The sequence below is a fragment of the Piliocolobus tephrosceles genome, chromosome 1, assembly GCF_002776525.5.
Source record: "Piliocolobus tephrosceles isolate RC106 chromosome 1, ASM277652v3, whole genome shotgun sequence".
NCBI classification, from domain to species: domain Eukaryota; kingdom Metazoa; phylum Chordata; class Mammalia; order Primates; family Cercopithecidae; genus Piliocolobus; species Piliocolobus tephrosceles.
The window spans coordinates 92,157,656-92,175,043 of NC_045434.1; the positions used below are offsets into that span (position 1 = coordinate 92,157,656).

General features: G+C 52.3%; 1 protein-coding gene across 1 annotated transcript; it reads left to right on the plus strand.

The window, feature by feature from the left end:
* The first annotated feature begins 2,415 nt into the window (after window positions 1-2,415).
* On the plus strand, window positions 2,416-16,514 carry CHRNB2 (cholinergic receptor nicotinic beta 2 subunit). Its single transcript, XM_023213859.1, has 6 exons — window positions 2,416-4,559; window positions 5,913-6,058; window positions 6,243-6,287; window positions 6,709-6,818; window positions 7,642-8,614; window positions 12,117-16,514. Exons 1-6 carry the CDS (start codon window positions 4,496-4,498, stop codon window positions 12,285-12,287), a joined length of 1,509 nt encoding a protein of 502 aa, XP_023069627.1. The 5' UTR covers window positions 2,416-4,495; the 3' UTR covers window positions 12,288-16,514.
* Window positions 16,515-17,388: the final 874 nt, after the last annotated feature.

Consider the following 17,388-nt stretch of genomic DNA (forward strand, 5'->3'; position numbering starts at 1 on the left):
GCTATTAGAAGACAGGACAGTAGTTATTTATTTTACCTTCAGTCATTTTTTAAAAATTGTGGTAAAATACACATAAAATCTGCTACTTTAAGTATTTTCAAGTGTACAACTCAGTGGCATTCAGTGCATTCAGAAATTGTATAACCATTACCACTGTCTAGTTCCAGGTAAGTAGTCACCACTCCCCATTCCTCCCTCTTCCCAAAATGTTAGTTTTTTTTTTTTTTTTTTTTTGAGATGGAGTCTTGCTCTGTCGCCAAGGCTGGAGTGCAGTGGTGCGATCTTGGCTCACTGCAAGCTCCGCCTCCCGGGTTAACGCCGTTCTCCTGCCTCAGCCTCCTGAGTAGCTGGGACTACAGGCGCCTGCCACCACGCCCAGCTAATTTTTTTGTATTTTTAGTAGAGACAAGGTTTCACTGTGTTAGCCAGGATGGTCTTGATCTCCTGACCTTGTGATCCACCGGCCTCAGCCTCCCAAAGTGCTGAGATTACAGGCGTGAGCCACCGCGCCCGGCCCCAAGGTGTTACTTTTGAAGAAGAGAGAATAACTACTGGAAGGGTCATTGTGGGGACTTCTGGATATTAGTTATGTGTGTTCCTTAAAAAAAAAAAATCTAAATGGTGGCTATATGGCTGTGTTTATGTTGTGAAAAATTAGCTATACACTTTATATACTTTGCTGTATGAATGTTATATCTAAGTACATATAGATAAATTTGGAGGCGGGTGTGTGTGTGAAATGTTGCTAACACTGATTTTTTTACTGGGAGGTAGGAGTATGAATCCATTTTGTACTTACTATGTTTTGCTAACTTGTTTTCCAATTGGTATTCATGAATACATGTATTACTTTTGTAATAAAAATTTTTTAATTTAAAACATCTTTTTTTTTTTTTTTTTTGAGACAGAGTTTCATTCTGTTGCCCAGGCTGGGAGTGCAGTGGTGCAGTCTTGGCTCACTGCAACGTCTGCCTCCCAGGTTCAAGCAATTCCTCCTGCCTCAGCCTCCCGAGTGTCTGGGATTACAGGCATGCGCCACCACACCAGGCTAATTTTTGTATTTTTCAGTAGAGGTTTCACAATGTTGGCCAGGCTGGTCTTGAATTCTTGACCTCAGGTGATCTGCCTCGGCGTCCTAAGTGCCAAGATTATGGGCGTGAGCTACCATACTCAGTCTAAAACACCTTAAATAAAGGACAATAACATTGATTTTAAGCCTTTTTTTCCACCTTTTTTTTTTGAGACAGGGTCTGGCTCTGTTGCCCAGGCTGGTTTCAGTGACACTCAGCTCACTGCAATCACCTCCACCTCCAGGGCTCACAAATATCCTCCCTCCTCAGCCTCCCAAGTAGCTGGGACTACAGGCACATGCCACCACACCTGGCTAATTGTTTTAATTTTTTTGTAGAAACAGGGTTTCACCATGTTGCCCATGCTGATCTTGAACTCTTGAGCTCAGTCCATCCACCTGCCTCAGCCTCCCAAAGTGCTGGGATTACAGGCGTGAGCCACCGCTTTCCAACAATTTTAAGCCTTTCAAGGGAAAACATTCCTTATCAGAGACAATGGGAATGTCTCACCAAAACTTTGCCCAATTACTATTTAGCCTCAGGATTGATACTTCTATGTCTGTTCATCACCCTCTGTGGTTCTGGACCTGTCCACTCTTCCTGGCTGCCTTTCTCTTGTTGGGTATGGAAGGAGTATGTGTGGCAGAGATGAGGAAGGAGGGTGTTTCAGCTCTGCTTAGACATGGAGTGGTTGTGCTCAGAAGACTCACTCCTTGCCACGCTGGAAGTAAACTTGAAGCAAAAGCTGGGGGATTTGAGAAGAGAAGGTAGACTGGCCTGGAAGTTGTATCAGGAAAAGCCAGAGGCTTTAAGCAAGCAAATAACCCCCCAGTTTCTCATCCCATAAACAAGCAACCATTACAGAAAGAGATTTTTGTAAGAGAAGACTTTCACAGCCTTCCTCAATCATTCTGCATCCACCAAAACTCCCTGTATCTCTTAGGAGTTTGGAATACCTTTAAGTCATCCTTGTCTTAATGACTTTCTCACCTTTCAAATCTCAATTTTCATCTTCATCCCTTCTAGGTTCTTAAGACACTATTAACCTCTTCTTCCTCTGTGCTTCCATAGCACTTTCTTTATATGTCTGTTAGAACAGCCACCACATTCTATAATAATTCGCTGCCAAACTGTGATCTCCTTAATAGCTGGGACTAAGTCTTTTTGATCACTGCATCCTCAACACATATGGTCCAAAACACACATGTGGTTTCCTGGCAAACCACATATACCTAACAAATGTTGATCTAAATTGTTGGAAGATCTTCTTCCCATCCTCTATCTTTTCCTTAAGCAGAGAGACTACACACACATTCCTTCCCTTTTCCTTAAGGTTTTTCTTCAGTCCTTTTCTTTGTTCCAAGATTTCTTTAATTTTTAAGAGATGATTGTGCGTTTACACATGCACATGTCCCAGAGCAAGTGGTGCAGATTTACGCCCATTTCCATGTGCATCATTGGGTCTGTAGTCCTCCTCCTTCAGTCCTCTTCTAGAACTTTTCTGCTTCTTCCCTTAATTCCACGACCGGGGGACATGGTAAATACATTGTTTTTAGCTGAGCTTTTATTTATTTATTTGTTTAGTTTTTGAAATGGGGTCTTGCTTCATTGCCCAGGCTGGAGTGCAGTGGCGCCATCACACCCCAACCTGCAGTCCTGACCTCCCTGGCTTAAGTGATCCTCCTACCTCAGCTTCTTGAGTAGCTGGGACTATAGGCACACACCATCATGCCCGACTAATTTTTAAACTTTTTGTACACACATGATCCCATTATGTTGCCCAGGCTGGTTTCAAATGCCTGTGCTCAAGTGATCCTTCTGCCTCAGCCTTAGAAAGTGCTGAGGTTATGGGCTTGAGTCACCTCTCCTGGTCCCTAGCTGAGCTTTTAGAGAGGAATTTTCCCTACACATTAAAAAGTGTCAGTCCAGTACTAGCCCTTTTCCTTACCTGTTGAGCCCTCAGGCACTGTGTTGATTCATAATCTAGGGAGGCAGCCACTGCCTCAGGTGGATTCATTTATTCATTGGACATGCTCTGGAAACATACAACAAGGTATCTGATCTAGTTCTTGGTCAAGCGCAGCTTCCTTGAGGAAATGACATTCCTGCCAAATGCTCAAAGTTAAGTAGAAGGTGATTAGGGGGAACATGGGTTATAAAAGAGCCAAAGAGAGCTATGCATTTAAGTCCCTGAAGTGTGGGGGATGGCATGGATAAAATGTTCAAGGATCCTGAAGACCTTGCCAGTAGTTAGAATGTGGAGCTGCGGGTGGAGTGACCCAGATGAGGTTGAAGGAAGCAGGGACAGAACAGGACAGAGCCTTGCTATATGATAAGTCTGCGTTAGTCAGGAATCTTTTGGTTGAAAGTGACAACAAACTCACTGAAGGAAAAAGAGGGGCTAGGAGTTCAGGGTTCTCATCCTTGGTCTCCTTTGTGTTAGCTTCTCTCTTGGTCAGGCCTCTGTGAGTGGTCTTTAATCTCCCTAGTCACACAGAAGCCAACAGCTAGAGTCAAGAGAAGGGGGTGAGGAAGGCCGATGAACAGGGGCTACTTGTCTTTCCACTCTTACCCTCAAGGCAACTTCTTTGCAGGCAAGTCTAGACCTCCTCAGGTAGACCCTCAGTGGGTGGGCAGGAAGCTTAGCCTTTTAGGGACTTCAGGGAAGTAGAGAAGGGGACAAGTGAGGGGATGCTGTTCCAAGACTCCAAAGCCGGTTGCTTTCTTAAAAATAGCAAACCCACAGCCCCCTATCTCTTTAAGGGCCTAAACGCATTTTCTCTGCTGTATCCTCAGCCTACCTGGGGAGCAGGATCATTTGGGTTTGGTAAGAGAAAAAAGGAGGGCAAAAACCCCGAAAACTCCTCCTGTCTCCCGACCCTCGTTCTGGCCCTCTGGCCCTCAGTACTAAGCAGGCCCTGACCCACTTGTCTTACTCCTGCTGCTGCTTCCCGGCGGGTCTCACGTCCCTTCTCCGACCACGCTCCAGGTCCTGCCCCAACTTTAGGACTTCAGAACTCCTCCACCGCGCCGTGGAGGAACAGCCCTTCTTCTACCTCACGCACACCCTACCCGGGCAGAACCAATCGAAGACTATCCCACCCAGGGACCCCCCCCCCTTTTTTTTCTGGGAACCAGCGTTTCCGCCTCCGGGGCGCAGACTCCTCCCCCTCACCGTCCCAATTGTATTCCCTGGAAGAGCAGCCGGAAAAGCCTCCGCCTGCTCAGACCGGGATAGGCGAGAAGCTGGTTTCTCCTCGCAGCCGGCTCCCTGAGCCCCAGGAACCACCGCGGCGCCCGGCAGCACCTGGGCCCAGCTCCAGGCGGGCGCGGCTTCAGCACCACGGACAGCGCCCCGCCCGCGGCCCTCCCTCCGGCGGCGCGCTCCAGCCGGTGTAGGCGAGGTAGCGAGCTATGCCCGCGGCATGGCCCGGCGCTGCGGCCCCGTGGCGCTGCTCCTTGGCTTCGGCCTCCTCCGGCTGTGCTCAGGTAAGGGAAAGACGGGCACTGGCCAGGTTCTCCTACCCCAGCCAACGGCCCAAGACTCGGCATGCTCTGACTCACCCCTGCTAGGCCGGAAGGTGGAAGAAGGGATTCCCTAGAGGTGGGAGAGTCTGCTGGGGGTTAGGGGAGAGACCCCGGGACTGCAGAGAGCACCTGGGAGGCTGGACTGGGAAGGGGACAATACTCGAAGGAGTAAGTGAAGCAAAAAAGAGATGGAAACCTGGCCAGCGGTGGTAGGGGTGATGCAGGCACAGAGAGCAAGGAGGCAGGGGATCTCCCCAGGTGTTCTGGGGTGGCAGGAAGGCCGGCTCTGAGGGCGCTAAGATGCCATCTGACTTTTTGTGAAACATTATCTCAAGAAAGGTACCTGGTCCAGCACCCCTCCCTGGGCTCCCCATCGTTTCCCATCCCCCACATTGGGCTCCAGATTCTCGTCACCCCACAGGAGCAGAGAAGGGGAGAGAAAGGAACGGACTTTTCAACCCTCTTGTAGGTGGGACAGGAGACTTGGAAGGGAAGAAGCTCTGCCAGGCTGAGGACTAGGAAGGAACTCTCTGAGGGGATGGGAAGGGGTGTGTTCGTGCAGAGTTGCAGAGGGGGGTGCACTGTGGGGAGGGGCAGGCACAAAAAGAATGCACAACCGAATGAGCTTTCCACACCTACAGGCCACCTCTGGGGGTGGGCTGCTGTGTGTGTGAAATTTGGGGCTAGATAGATGCCTGACCCACAGCTTAGACAGCCCAGCTATTCCACTCCAACTCAGTGCCTTTAGGGAGAGGGGAGGATGGCATCGTGACCACAGTCACGTGTCATTATGTGAGGCACATAGTGCCATTTGCACATGTAAATGGTGAACGGAAACAGTTCTTTGTGTCCCACCACACATATGCTTTCTCCTTCTCAATCAGCAGGAGAAAGGGTGTGTGTTGTGGGACACAAATAACTGGGACAAATAACTGTTCCCTTTCACCGCCCTGCAAAACCTCCCTTGAGTCATAGGTATTTGCTGGGGAAACCATGGAAGCAGAAATCTCAAACTGCCCTCTGAGACTTCGGGGGAAGAGCTGGTCTCCACGAATCCTTGCAGAGTGGGTTCTTAGTCTCAAGGCCTCTCTGTGGGGCTGTCTGGACTCCTTGGTCAGTGGTCTCAGAGAGGGGCTTTTCAACGAAGACGTTCATCTGGGGCCTCCCTGGGGGTAATCTAAGCATTTTGCAGTATCCTTAGGGATGTAGGCAGATACTGGTTGGGCCTGGATTGTCCCATTTGCCTGGGGAGGGTGGGATGTTGGATGCGTTCTCCTTGCCTGCTTACTTTCTTCCTGCCTTTTCCCTGCCCAGGCGTGTGGGGTACAGACACAGAGGAGCGGCTGGTGGAGCATCTCCTGGATCCTTCCCGCTACAACAAGCTTATCCGCCCAGCCACCAATGGCTCTGAGCTGGTCACAGTACAGCTCATGGTATCACTGGCCCAGCTCATCAGTGTGGTGAGTGGGGGTCCCAGACTCTCTGCCCAGCTACTGAAGTCAGCCCTGCCAAAATGTGTTAATGCTTGTGTGCTTCCTCCTCTGGTGTTTCCAAGGCTTGGGGAGGTGTGAGAGGGACCCTGGGTGGTGGCAGTGAGCCCACAGGCTGAGGGGCCTTCTCGGCAGCCTCTCTTCCTCCCTGCAGCATGAGCGGGAGCAGATCATGACCACCAATGTCTGGCTGACCCAGGTAAGCATAAGTGCTCTCTTCTACCCATACTCCTGGCCTTCTGTCTCTTCCTTTTCCCCCATGTGCTTTTTTCTTTCTTAATCTCTCAAAAGAGGCAGAAAGGTATAGAGTTTGGAGTCCTAAATAATTGGATTTGAATCGTGGCACTCAACAGCTTTGTGACTTTAAACATAGTAAACTCTCCAAGATTCATTTTCTCATTTGTAAATGTGGATTCTAATACTGTACTTTGGCCTAGCTGTGCAAATTAAATGAGAAGATACCGTATCAGCTACACTTGATGGGCAGAGAAGTCACTGTGGGAAAGAGGCTGGCTTTTAAAAGCTCCCTCAAGCCATATGGGCCCCCTCTAGTTCATTTCCTTAACCTTGAGCCCCTCCCAGGGCAGAAGTTGGTACTGCCTCCCTCTCTCATTTCCCAGGAGTGGGAAGATTATCGCCTCACCTGGAAACCTGAAGAGTTTGACAATATGAAGAAAGTTCGGCTCCCTTCCAAACACATCTGGCTCCCAGATGTGGTCCTGTACAACAAGTAGGAGCAATGGGAAGGTTGGGGGAGACCATTGGAGGGCTCAGGGAGGGAAGGGGTTATGGGGAAGATAAGAGAAATTAACTTATGCTGTGGGAGGGGAGGGACTTATAATAGATATGCAGTCACTACCTAGACAGACAGACCCAGACCAGTGAGGTACAGTGTGGACAGCCAAGGTGACCTGGGCAGTGACCAGCCCACTCCCAGCCAGTTAGGACTCCCAGTATGTATTTGATGATGTGGTGGGGATACAAACAAGTATTGACAGCCCCCAGTGCCTCAACTGATTCAGGAACAGGCTTTCCTGGAAGCCTGGGAAGGATCAAAGAACTTCAATGTCCCAGTTTCTCCTCCAGGTTCTATCCTGTCTCCTGCAATAATCCATCTAATCTCTAAGGTACAAAGCCACCTTCCTCAACTGATGGGACCATGCCCTGTCCCCTTCCATTGCTTGGGGCTCCTCACACTGGCCTCCTGGCTCCCCCAACTTCTCCATCCTCATGAAGATCAACCAGCTTATACAATATGTGACAAGTAGCAGACGTGTCCCCTCCCTCCACCCACCACCCCCTTCTACCTGCGAGGTGTCACACAGGCCTTCTGACCAGGACACTTCTTCTAGTTACTAACCACGCCCTCCCATATCCCCTTCTTGCTCAATTCCTGCTCCACCTCTCTATACTCCTGGATGGGTACTCTCAGACCTAGGTGTCCCCTCCCCATGTCTCCCTCTGGTTTTGCTCTCCTCCAACTAGGGGCTGGGTTGATGGGCAGGGAGGAAGGAATGCTTAGGCCAGGGCTGACTGTGCCCATCCCTTGGCAGTGCTGATGGCATGTACGAGGTCTCCTTCTATTCCAATGCCGTGGTCTCCTATGACGGCAGCATCTTCTGGTTGCCGCCTGCCATCTACAAGAGCGCATGCAAGATTGAAGTAAAGCACTTCCCATTTGACCAGCAGAACTGCACCATGAAGTTCCGTTCCTGGACCTACGACCGCACGGAGATCGACCTGGTGCTGAAGAGTGACGTGGCCAGCCTGGACGACTTCACACCTAGTGGTGAGTGGGACATCGTGGCGCTGCCGGGCCGGCGCAACGAGAACCCCGACGACTCCACCTACGTGGACATCACCTATGACTTCATCATTCGCCGCAAGCCGCTCTTCTACACCATCAACCTCATCATCCCCTGTGTGCTCATCACCTCACTAGCCATCCTTGTCTTCTACCTGCCATCCGACTGCGGCGAGAAGATGACGTTGTGCATCTCAGTGCTGCTGGCGCTCACGGTCTTCCTGCTGCTCATTTCCAAGATCGTGCCTCCCACCTCCCTCGACGTGCCGCTCGTCGGCAAATACCTCATGTTCACCATGGTGCTTGTCACCTTCTCCATTGTCACCAGCGTGTGTGTGCTCAACGTGCACCACCGCTCGCCCACCACGCACACCATGGCGCCCTGGGTGAAGGTTGTCTTCCTGGAGAAGCTGCCCGCGCTGCTCTTCATGCAGCAGCCACGCCACCATTGCGCCCGCCAGCGCCTGCGCCTGCGGCGACGTCAGCGTGAGCGGGAGGGCACCGGAGCCCTCCTCTTCCGCGAAGCCCCTGGGGCCGACTCCTGCACATGCTTCGTCAACCGCGCCTCCGTGCAGGGCTTGGCTGGGGCCTTCGGGGCTGAGTCTGCACCGGTGGCGGGCCCGGGGCGCTCAGGGGAGCCGTGTGGCTGTGGCCTCCGGGAGGCGGTGGACGGCGTGCGCTTCATCGCAGACCACATGCGGAGCGAGGACGACGACCAGAGTGTGAGTGCCGCAGGCTGGGACCCCAGGCGTGAGATACGGGGTCTGCCAGGGCCCGGGTGTCTGGAAAGCAGCGGCGTTCTGTAGACATGCAGACCTAGTAGGAGTGTAGGAGAGGGAAATGAGAGTCAGGCCTGTGTTGCAGGTCTGTGCGCTGGCTAGGGCCCTTCTGGGTTGGCTTCCGGGAGATGGTGCGGCCTAAATTGGGGTTGGTGGAGGATGATCTTGCTGCTTCCTGAGGGCTAGCACCCAGGACAAAATGCCTGAGCTGGGCATCATTATATGGGTAGGGAGGCCTGAAACATGAGGAGGCCCTTTAGGGTTGGCAGCCAGCCTGTGGCCATGACCCCGAGAGTCCCTCCTTGCTGCTTGCATGCCCACATCCAAGTTGTTAACCTGCAGTTCTCAGCACCAGTGGAGATGAGTCCTTTGTGCACCCCAGGGCAGGAGGGGGCAAAATTGAGGACAGTAGGAGTTGTGTGTGTTGGGGGAGGGGTGGCGTTGTTGGCAGGGTTAGAGATTCCAGGAGCCTGCTTGTGGCGGAGAGGATGGAGTCCCAAATCAATAGCCCTGCTCTTCTGAGTCCCAGGGGATGGCCTCCTGAAATATTTATGGAGATTGGGGTGGGTGAAGGAGAGGGCTCCGTGGCCCCTTCCCCAGGCTTTCTGCACACCCAGTTTTTGGCTTCTTCTACAGGGTTCCCTGAGAGCTTCCTTGAGACTGAACCAAGAGTTGAGGAGAAATATGATAGGTTGACATCCACCCTCGTCCCCCGCACTTTGGGCAGGGGCCAGACCCACCCTGTGCTCAGTCTCTGGCTACCTGGCTGGTTCCAGGCTGAGACTCAGCTGTTGCCATGGTGACTGGCCAGGTTTCCTCTGGGCCAGCTGCCATTTCGGCTGGGGGATGAGGAAGGGCACTGCAGTGTGGGCCTGAGAGATCTGTTTCCCTGGACAGCAGGAGATGGGTTGGAGCTGAAGCTTGGGCCAGGGAGCATCTTACAATCTTGATGGAAGAAGAGGGAGGCAAACACTAGAGGAGATGGGGTGGGAACCTCAGAGCCAGCTGAGGCCAAGTGGAGATGCTGGGATTCAGGGACTCAGCAGGCTGCGGTTACTGCCTCCACCTCTCCTGCTGCAGTCACGCATGTATTGTGCATTTATTGAGCTAGGTGCTGAGGATGCGGTGACCTACTTGGATGCTTCACAGGCACCTCAAACTCAACATGCTCAAAACTGAGTATTCGGTCTACATCCTAACCACCAACTTGCTCCTCCACCAGTCTTTAGTACATGGCATCACCATTCACTCAATGGCTCAGACCAAAAACTCGGAGTGATCCTTGACCCTGTCCTTTCTCACCTCCCTCTCTGTCCAAGTCATCAGAAGTCTTGTCCTGTCACAACCCCAAAGTAATTCTCGGCTTCATCCACTTTTCAGCATCTCCATGCTAACACCCTGGTTCTAGGACATCATCAGCTCTTGCCTGGTCTAGGGCAAGAGTCTCCTAATAGTCTCCCTGTTTCAGCTCCTGTGCTCCTGCATCCAAACAATGTCTCCCTCTCAGCTCATGCCTTTCCCTCCTTGCCCAGGTCACTGGTCACTGACTTATCTTTTATTTATATATTTATTTATTTATTTTATTGATACGAAGTTTTGCTTTTATTGCTCAGGCTGGAGTGCAATGGTATGACCTCGGCTTACTGCAACCTCTGCCTTCTGGGTTCAAGCGATTCTCCTGCCTCAGCCTCCAGAGTAGCTGGGATTACAGGTTCCCGCCACCACGCCCAGCTAATTTTTTTGTGTTTTTAGTAGAGACGGGTTTTACCATGTTGGTCAGGCTGGTCTCGAACCCCTGACCTCAGGTGATCCACCTGCCTCAGCCTCCCAAAGTGGAGGGATTACAGGCATGAGCCACTCACTGCGCCCGGCCTGACTTATCTTGTCTTAAGCAAACCAAGCTCTTTTGTGGCCTCAGGACCTTTGCATGCATCGGTCCCTCTGCCTGAGATGCCCTGTTTTTTTCCTTTAAAAAATTATTACAATTATTAACTTTCACTCTACTATTTGAGAGTAAATTGTAGACACTGTGACCCTTTATCCCAAATAATTTAGTGTGTCTCTCCTAACAGGGACACTCTCTTGCATAACCCAGGTTCGGTCATCAACTTCTGGAAATCCGGAACAGTTCCTCACCTTTGTCTTTCATTGCATAAACGTTTGTAAAGGGTCCAGGCGGGCTGAATGTCCCTCCGTTTGGGTTTGTCTGATTGTTTCTTTATTCAACTTTTTCCTCATGCAGCTGGTTCTCTCTCACTCATCAGACCTTGGTTTAAATCTCACCTCCTCAAAAAGGCATTCCCAGACCACACTCTAAATGATACGTCCTCCTCTTCTTTATCTCGGTCCTTTGTTTGCCAGTGTGGAATTTTTAAATTTGTGCTTATTTTTGCTCCGCCTCCCTCAGTAGACTGGAAACCACTGGATGCGTTTCTGTTGTTCATTTGCATCCCCAGTGTGTAGCATGGTGCCAGGTATATAACAGGCACAGTTGCGACGCGAATGAGTTCTTCAGCTGCTGACTAAATAAAGATGTTCAGTGGCGGTCTCCCCACCCCAAGCTGGCCGGGCTCCAGATGAACACGTGCACAAAGGCCCAGACTCAGGCAGGAATGGAGCAGCTCTGAGGAGACGCTGGCCCTTTGTGCAAGCCTTGTGACTGGCTCTCAAACCCACAGACAGGATTACCTTTTTGACTGATTTGTTCACATCTGGGACCTGGTCCTCACCCTCTGGGGACTGTGGTGTGGTTGGATGGGGCTCAATGTGTGATCATAAAAGGAGCCAGGCCGGCTGAGGCAGCCATTTACTCACTAAAGCATCAGCCATTTACTCAACACTCTGTGTTCCAGATGCTGAGATGACAAAGATGAATCAGGGTCCTTGTTGTTTGGGGACTTCTAGCTTAGTAGGGGGACAGGCATGCAAATTGAAACAATACAGTACAGTAAATATACTGTGATGGAGACATGTACACAGTGCAGAGGGAACCCAGAGCAGCCAATAGTTCATGCTGATCTGGGGGTCGAGGCAGCCTTCAGAGAAGGTGATGTTTGATTTGGGCTTTGAAGGATATGTAGGAGTATACCAGGTAGAGAAAGGGAGCTCAGGATTTCCAGACATAAAAGAAACCCAAAGACACAGAGACCTGGGAAGACACACTGGGGTTTGGTAGGGCTACGTTATGGGGTGGGAGAAGGAGGAGATAGGCTCGTATTTGTCATGGGTGGGTCTTGATTCCAGACTTGGGAGTTTGCATGGGCCCTGAAGGCAGTGGGGCCACGGGAGGCTTTGACTAAGATCAGAGCCATGCTTCAGCAAGGTCATTCTGGGATCACGGCAGGAGAGGAGTGGTGTGTGTGTCTGCATGGTGGGACCTGTTTATACATGTTTGCCTCCCATCCTGCATCATGTGACCTGGGCCTCCTCCGTCTCCTCCATCCAGGTGAGGGAGGACTGGAAGTACGTCGCCATGGTGATCGACCGCCTCTTCCTCTGGATCTTCGTCTTTGTTTGTGTCTTTGGCACCATTGGCATGTTCCTGCAGCCTCTCTTCCAGAACTACACCACCACCACCTTCCTCCACTCAGACCACTCAGCCCCCAGCTCCAAGTGAGGCCCTTCCTCTTCTCCATGCTCCTTCACCCCGCCACCCTCTACTGCACAGCAGTGTTGGGTGGAGGACGGACGAGTGAGCTATCAAGAAGAGGGGTGCTGCCCCCACAGATCCATCCTTTTGCTTCATCTGGAGCCCCTCCTCCCTCACGCCTCCATCCACACACAGCAGCTCCAACCTGGAGGCTGGACCAGCTGCTTTCTGTTTTGGCTGCTCTCCTCCTCTTGTACCAGCCCAGGCAATAGTGTTGATGGGGGAGCAAGGCTGCTGAGAAGTGGAAGAAGGGATGGCAAAGCCATCTACCTTGAGGAGAGAGTGATGGGCAAGGGGCCAGGAAGGGGATCGGATCGTCTGCTGCCTCCAAGTCATGGGAGAAGAGGAGTATAGGACAAGCGGTGGAAGGGCAGGAGCTCAGACCGCAGCAGGCTGGCCTGACACAATGGTAGCTCTGAAGGGAGGGGAAGAGGAGAGAGGCCTGGGTGTGACCTGCCACCTGCCACTACTTGAGTGGACAGCAGCTGGACTGGGTGGGCCCCATAGTGGTCAGCTGTTCCTGCCCAGTAGGTTTAGCCTGGCCCCATTGTCACAGAGCCCTGGGGGAGGCTTCCAGATCAGTCCCACGGCCCCTCGCTTCTAAGGGGTCCAGATACCTGCCCCAGATCCTCTTTCCCCACTGAAGAATTCTGCACCCTCTGGACTCTCCTCTCCTTCCTTCCTTTTTCAGGCTCAAGGTGTGGTGGGCAAGGCTGAGTATTAGGGGAGCTTCTAAGTTCTGAATCTTTGGGTGACCTGCTTGGAGTCTCAGGTCCAAATACTTGAACTCTGTGAGAAGTCCAAGTTCATGGGGTTTTGGAACTGGAAGAACTCTGTACAGCCATGGATTCCAACATGAGCCGTGTTGCAGATGAAGAAACTGACCCACACGGTGCTTCAAGCCCAGGTGGGTCTCTGACTCTTCCTCCTGCCCTGAGATCCATCTGTCGAGTGCCCTGTTTTTTCCTCCACTTTGAACTGACTGGTTACTCGAAGGAAGTGAACTAAGGATGTTAGCTTTAAGCCAGCCCAGCCTCTCTGCCCACAGCAGAACTGAGGTGAAGAGCTGGAACTCTGCTACATCCGTGCTGCTCCAGTCTGTTCTGCTCGTGGCTCCATCCTTCTGGCTGTTACTCTTCCTCTTCCCCCTCCCAACCAAACCTGAGCAGCTTTGAAGCAGGACTTGGGAAGGACAGGGCTACTGCTGCCAGCGACACCTCAGAAAGCATAGCCTTGGCTTCCTGTCCCTGGAAGCTATACCCTGACTCTGCTCCCAGAGGCCAGCTGGAGGCCACCTGGCTAGGTAGCCCAGTGAACAGACCTCTTAAGGGATCTCCCGCTTGCTTGTGTTCCCAGCCTGGGCTCAATGCTGGGCCAGCAGATGGTGCGTTACAGAGGGGTCAGCCTGCCAAATGCACTGGAGGGACCTGACCTAAGTCATTTTGTCCCTAGAGCCCAGCTGGGACTCCTGCTTCTCTCGGCAGGGCAGAGGAGGGAGGAGACACAGCACAGGCATAGAGCATGGGGCAGTGACCCCAGAGTCTGGATTCAAGTCCCAGCCCTGCTAATAACTCATGTGAGCCAGCTCGAGCAAGTCCCTTCACCTTGCTAGAGCTCAGCTTCCTGGCCTATAAAATGTGGGTGGTAATGCCCTCTTCCTGGGGTTGCTGTGAGGATGAGGCAGTGCTTGTGAAAAAGCCTAGTGCTGTACCTGGCACAGAGTAGATGCTTCATGAATGTTGAGTCCGAGAGGCAACTGGAGCTGGTGAGAATGGGGTCCCGACTGTCATGCCAGCCTCCCTCCCAGGCCCACTCTTCCCCCATCTCTTCCCTGAGGAAACCAAGTCTCCCTTATCAGGAAGAGCTGGGGAGCTGGGAGGAACATTACAGGAACACCAGAGGGAGTCTAGCAGGTGGGCGGGCTTCTCTCTGGAGCCCCCTCAGCAGTTTCATTCCATTCCTGGGCTGAACCTTTGCTCTGCCCCTACCTCCCTTCTGGGGCAGGTGTGTGCTCGGGGACCCCGGGCTCTAGTCCTGGACTGGCTGTGCAGCGCCTCCTGACATAGGTGTGTGCTCAGGGCCCTCAGGCTCCAGTCTTCTACTAGCTGTGGAAGCACATCACTGGGACAGGAAGCCAGTGGCTGCAGGAGACAGGCCTCAGCACACCTCCTCGTCTGTCAGGAAGGGCTCACGGACACCTTTTCTTGGTAGCAAGGAGTGTGTCTGCACTATGGAAACTTCCCCTCTTCTAGAGCAGATTGGGAGCTGCCTGTATTATGCCTGAACCCTCCTCAAACTCACGGTCCTGGGGAAGGCGTCTTGGAACCAGAAACAGCAACAGGAAAGGAGCCTCCCTCTGAAGGGTAGGATGCCGACCTGAGACCCTCCCTCTTGGCTCTCCCAGGGCCTGGGCTTGCTGGAGGCCCCAGCAGCTGCTGCTGTGGCTGTGCTTGCTTTTAATATTTCCCATATGTGGCTGTTGTCCAAGTTAAGTCACCAAATGGTGCTAGAGGGGATGGCAGAGAGCAGCTTATCCAGCTCCTCTCCAGGACCCGGTTCACACACAAGGAAACAGAGGCCTAGAGGTTGTCTACTGTTTGACCTCTTTTAAGAACCAGCTGTGCTGCATCTACAACATGAAGAAGGCAGAGCTAGCTGAGGTCTTCAGCAAGGAAGAAAGGGGTCAGTGTATATGAGAGGGTTACCTGGGCAGTGTCATTCTCTCCCATCTCTGTATGCAGCCCTTTGGGGACCACCACAATAAGGAAGAGGTGAGGGCAGAGGTGACGGCTCCACTGCCCAGGCAGGGTGTTACCATGTGGTGGGACAGAGTGGGAACCCTCAAGTGCACTGGGAAGCTTTGGGGAACCACAGTCTCTTCCACTCTTGGGTCCTGTGTCCTCTTCTCTTGATGTCAGGGAAGCCCCTATGCCTCCTTCCCGCGGTGGGGCTATCTCTGCAGAGAAGCAGGTGCCCAAGCTGGACAAGGACTGGAAGAAGCTCCAGATCTGGAGGAGGCAGAGATACTGGATGGAAACCTGGAGCAAGGGTTTGGGAGGGGGAAGTGAGGAAACAGGTTGAGATTATCTCCATCAGAGCTGGCAAGGCCACAGGTGATCTGAGAACTATTTTTGTCTAAAAAGAAGGCATGCACAGGCTCTCTGCTTTTGACAGGTGGCGTTGCAGTGGGAGGAAGGCAGCTTCCTGGCAGTGAGGTAGAAATACTGTAACTGCTGGCACCAAGTTATTGAAAATTTAAAAGCAAACAAGACACAGCAGCCCCCAGGTGGTGTGTTCTGCCGAGGAAGGCTATGGCAGAGGAAGAGCAAGACCGTTTTCCCCTCAGGGAGGGCTCTTTGGGTGGTTTGGAGACCTTGGGCTGTTTGTATCCCAGTATTAGCTCCCGTTACTAAGGGTCTGCTCTGCGCCAGGTCCTCAGCGTGTGCTGTGTTTATTCTTCACAATCCTGTGGGAAGGGGCCTCCACCTACATAACAGAAATGCGGCTCAGAGAGACCAAGTGACAGCTAGTGAGTAGTGCTGGGCCTGAACCCCAAGTGCCAGGCTGAACCCCAAAGTTCATACTCTTGCTGTAGCCGCTGAGGCAGGCAGAAGAGCTCCTCGGGAGGAAAGTGAGGGACATTCAGGGTCTTCTCTGAATCACTCTCCAAGCCAGAGTAGACCCCCGGTTCCACTTGTCCTCCTCTGTTTCTGGGCAGAGTCAGGCAGGTGTCATAGCATCCTTCCCGGCCCAACCAGTGCTGGCCAGACTCCCATTCACCGACCTTGACTACACAGAGAACAGCCACCTTTTAGTATTCATCCCAATAGGTCGAGATGGTCAGTGTGATGGCCACACGGTTCCTAAGGGACCATAGGTCTAGGAATTATTAGGACACTCACTCAGCCACGCTCGATGCCCCCATCTTCCCCACACTGCCATTCACCTCCCCCATCTGCACTCCTGGAGTATTTGCACTGGTCTAGCCCACTCCAGGTCAGACTCATTAGAAACTCAAGATTCTCGTAAAGAAAGTTGTTTCCAAATTTGTCTTGTCACTCTATTTGGGGGTTGGGAGAGAGCCCGCGGGGGCCAGCGTTGGCCAGTACAGGAAAAAGGGAGAATGCTGGAGAAACTGGACTCGTGAGAGGTTAAATACATCACAAGAATCCAAAGAAAAGGTGAGTGGTGACAGTCTGCTGAATCACTGTGATTTGTTGCTTTATAAATTCACTCATCAGATGTAAAAGAAATGGCCAAACGACTGGGCCTGGAGTAGGCAGAGTCCAGAAAAGGCCTCCAGAAGTCCTTTGTGAAGGACTGGACGGAGGCGAGGACCACTCTCCTGGAGGTGGGGATGGTTGGGGTTTCCTCTCACAGTCCCTGTGCTCTGGGAAGTTAAGGCTGCAGGTTGCGTAAGGCCAGACCTGCAGACCTGGGCCTACATCCTGGAAACAGTATTAAATTGTGAGTCCCCTAAACGAAATGCAGGGTGGACAGCAACTGAAATGAGCTGAAGAAACTCCCTCTTGCGCTCCCACAGGGCAGCCCTACTTCCCAGCCCACTCAGGGAGCGTTGTGGGAGGACAGTGCTGTTCCCTCTGGAGACAAAGTGGCTGGGCACTTGCCTCAGGCTTTAAGGAAACTGTCCACTTTCTAAAAGACCTGGCACTACATTTCCCTCCATGTGGAGAAGGAGCAGTCTGAGAACAGAGAGGACAGAGGCACTCGAGGTTCCTGGTACATCATAGCAGGTGGAGACAACAGCCTTCACTGTCCTTCAATTTAAAACTGTTGGCCAGGTGCGGTGGCTCACGCCTGTAATCCCAGCACTTTGGGAGGCTGAGGCAGGTGGATTACCTGAGGTCAGGAATTTGAGACTGGCCTGGCCAACATGGTATACAAAACATTAGCTGGGTGTGGTGGTGGCACATGCCTGTAATCCCAGCTACTTGGGAGGCTGAGGCAGAATTGCTTTAACCCAGGCAGAGGTTGCAGTGAGCCAAGATCCACACCATTGCACTCCAGCCTGGGCAATGAAAGCGAAACTTCGTCTTAAACAAAACAA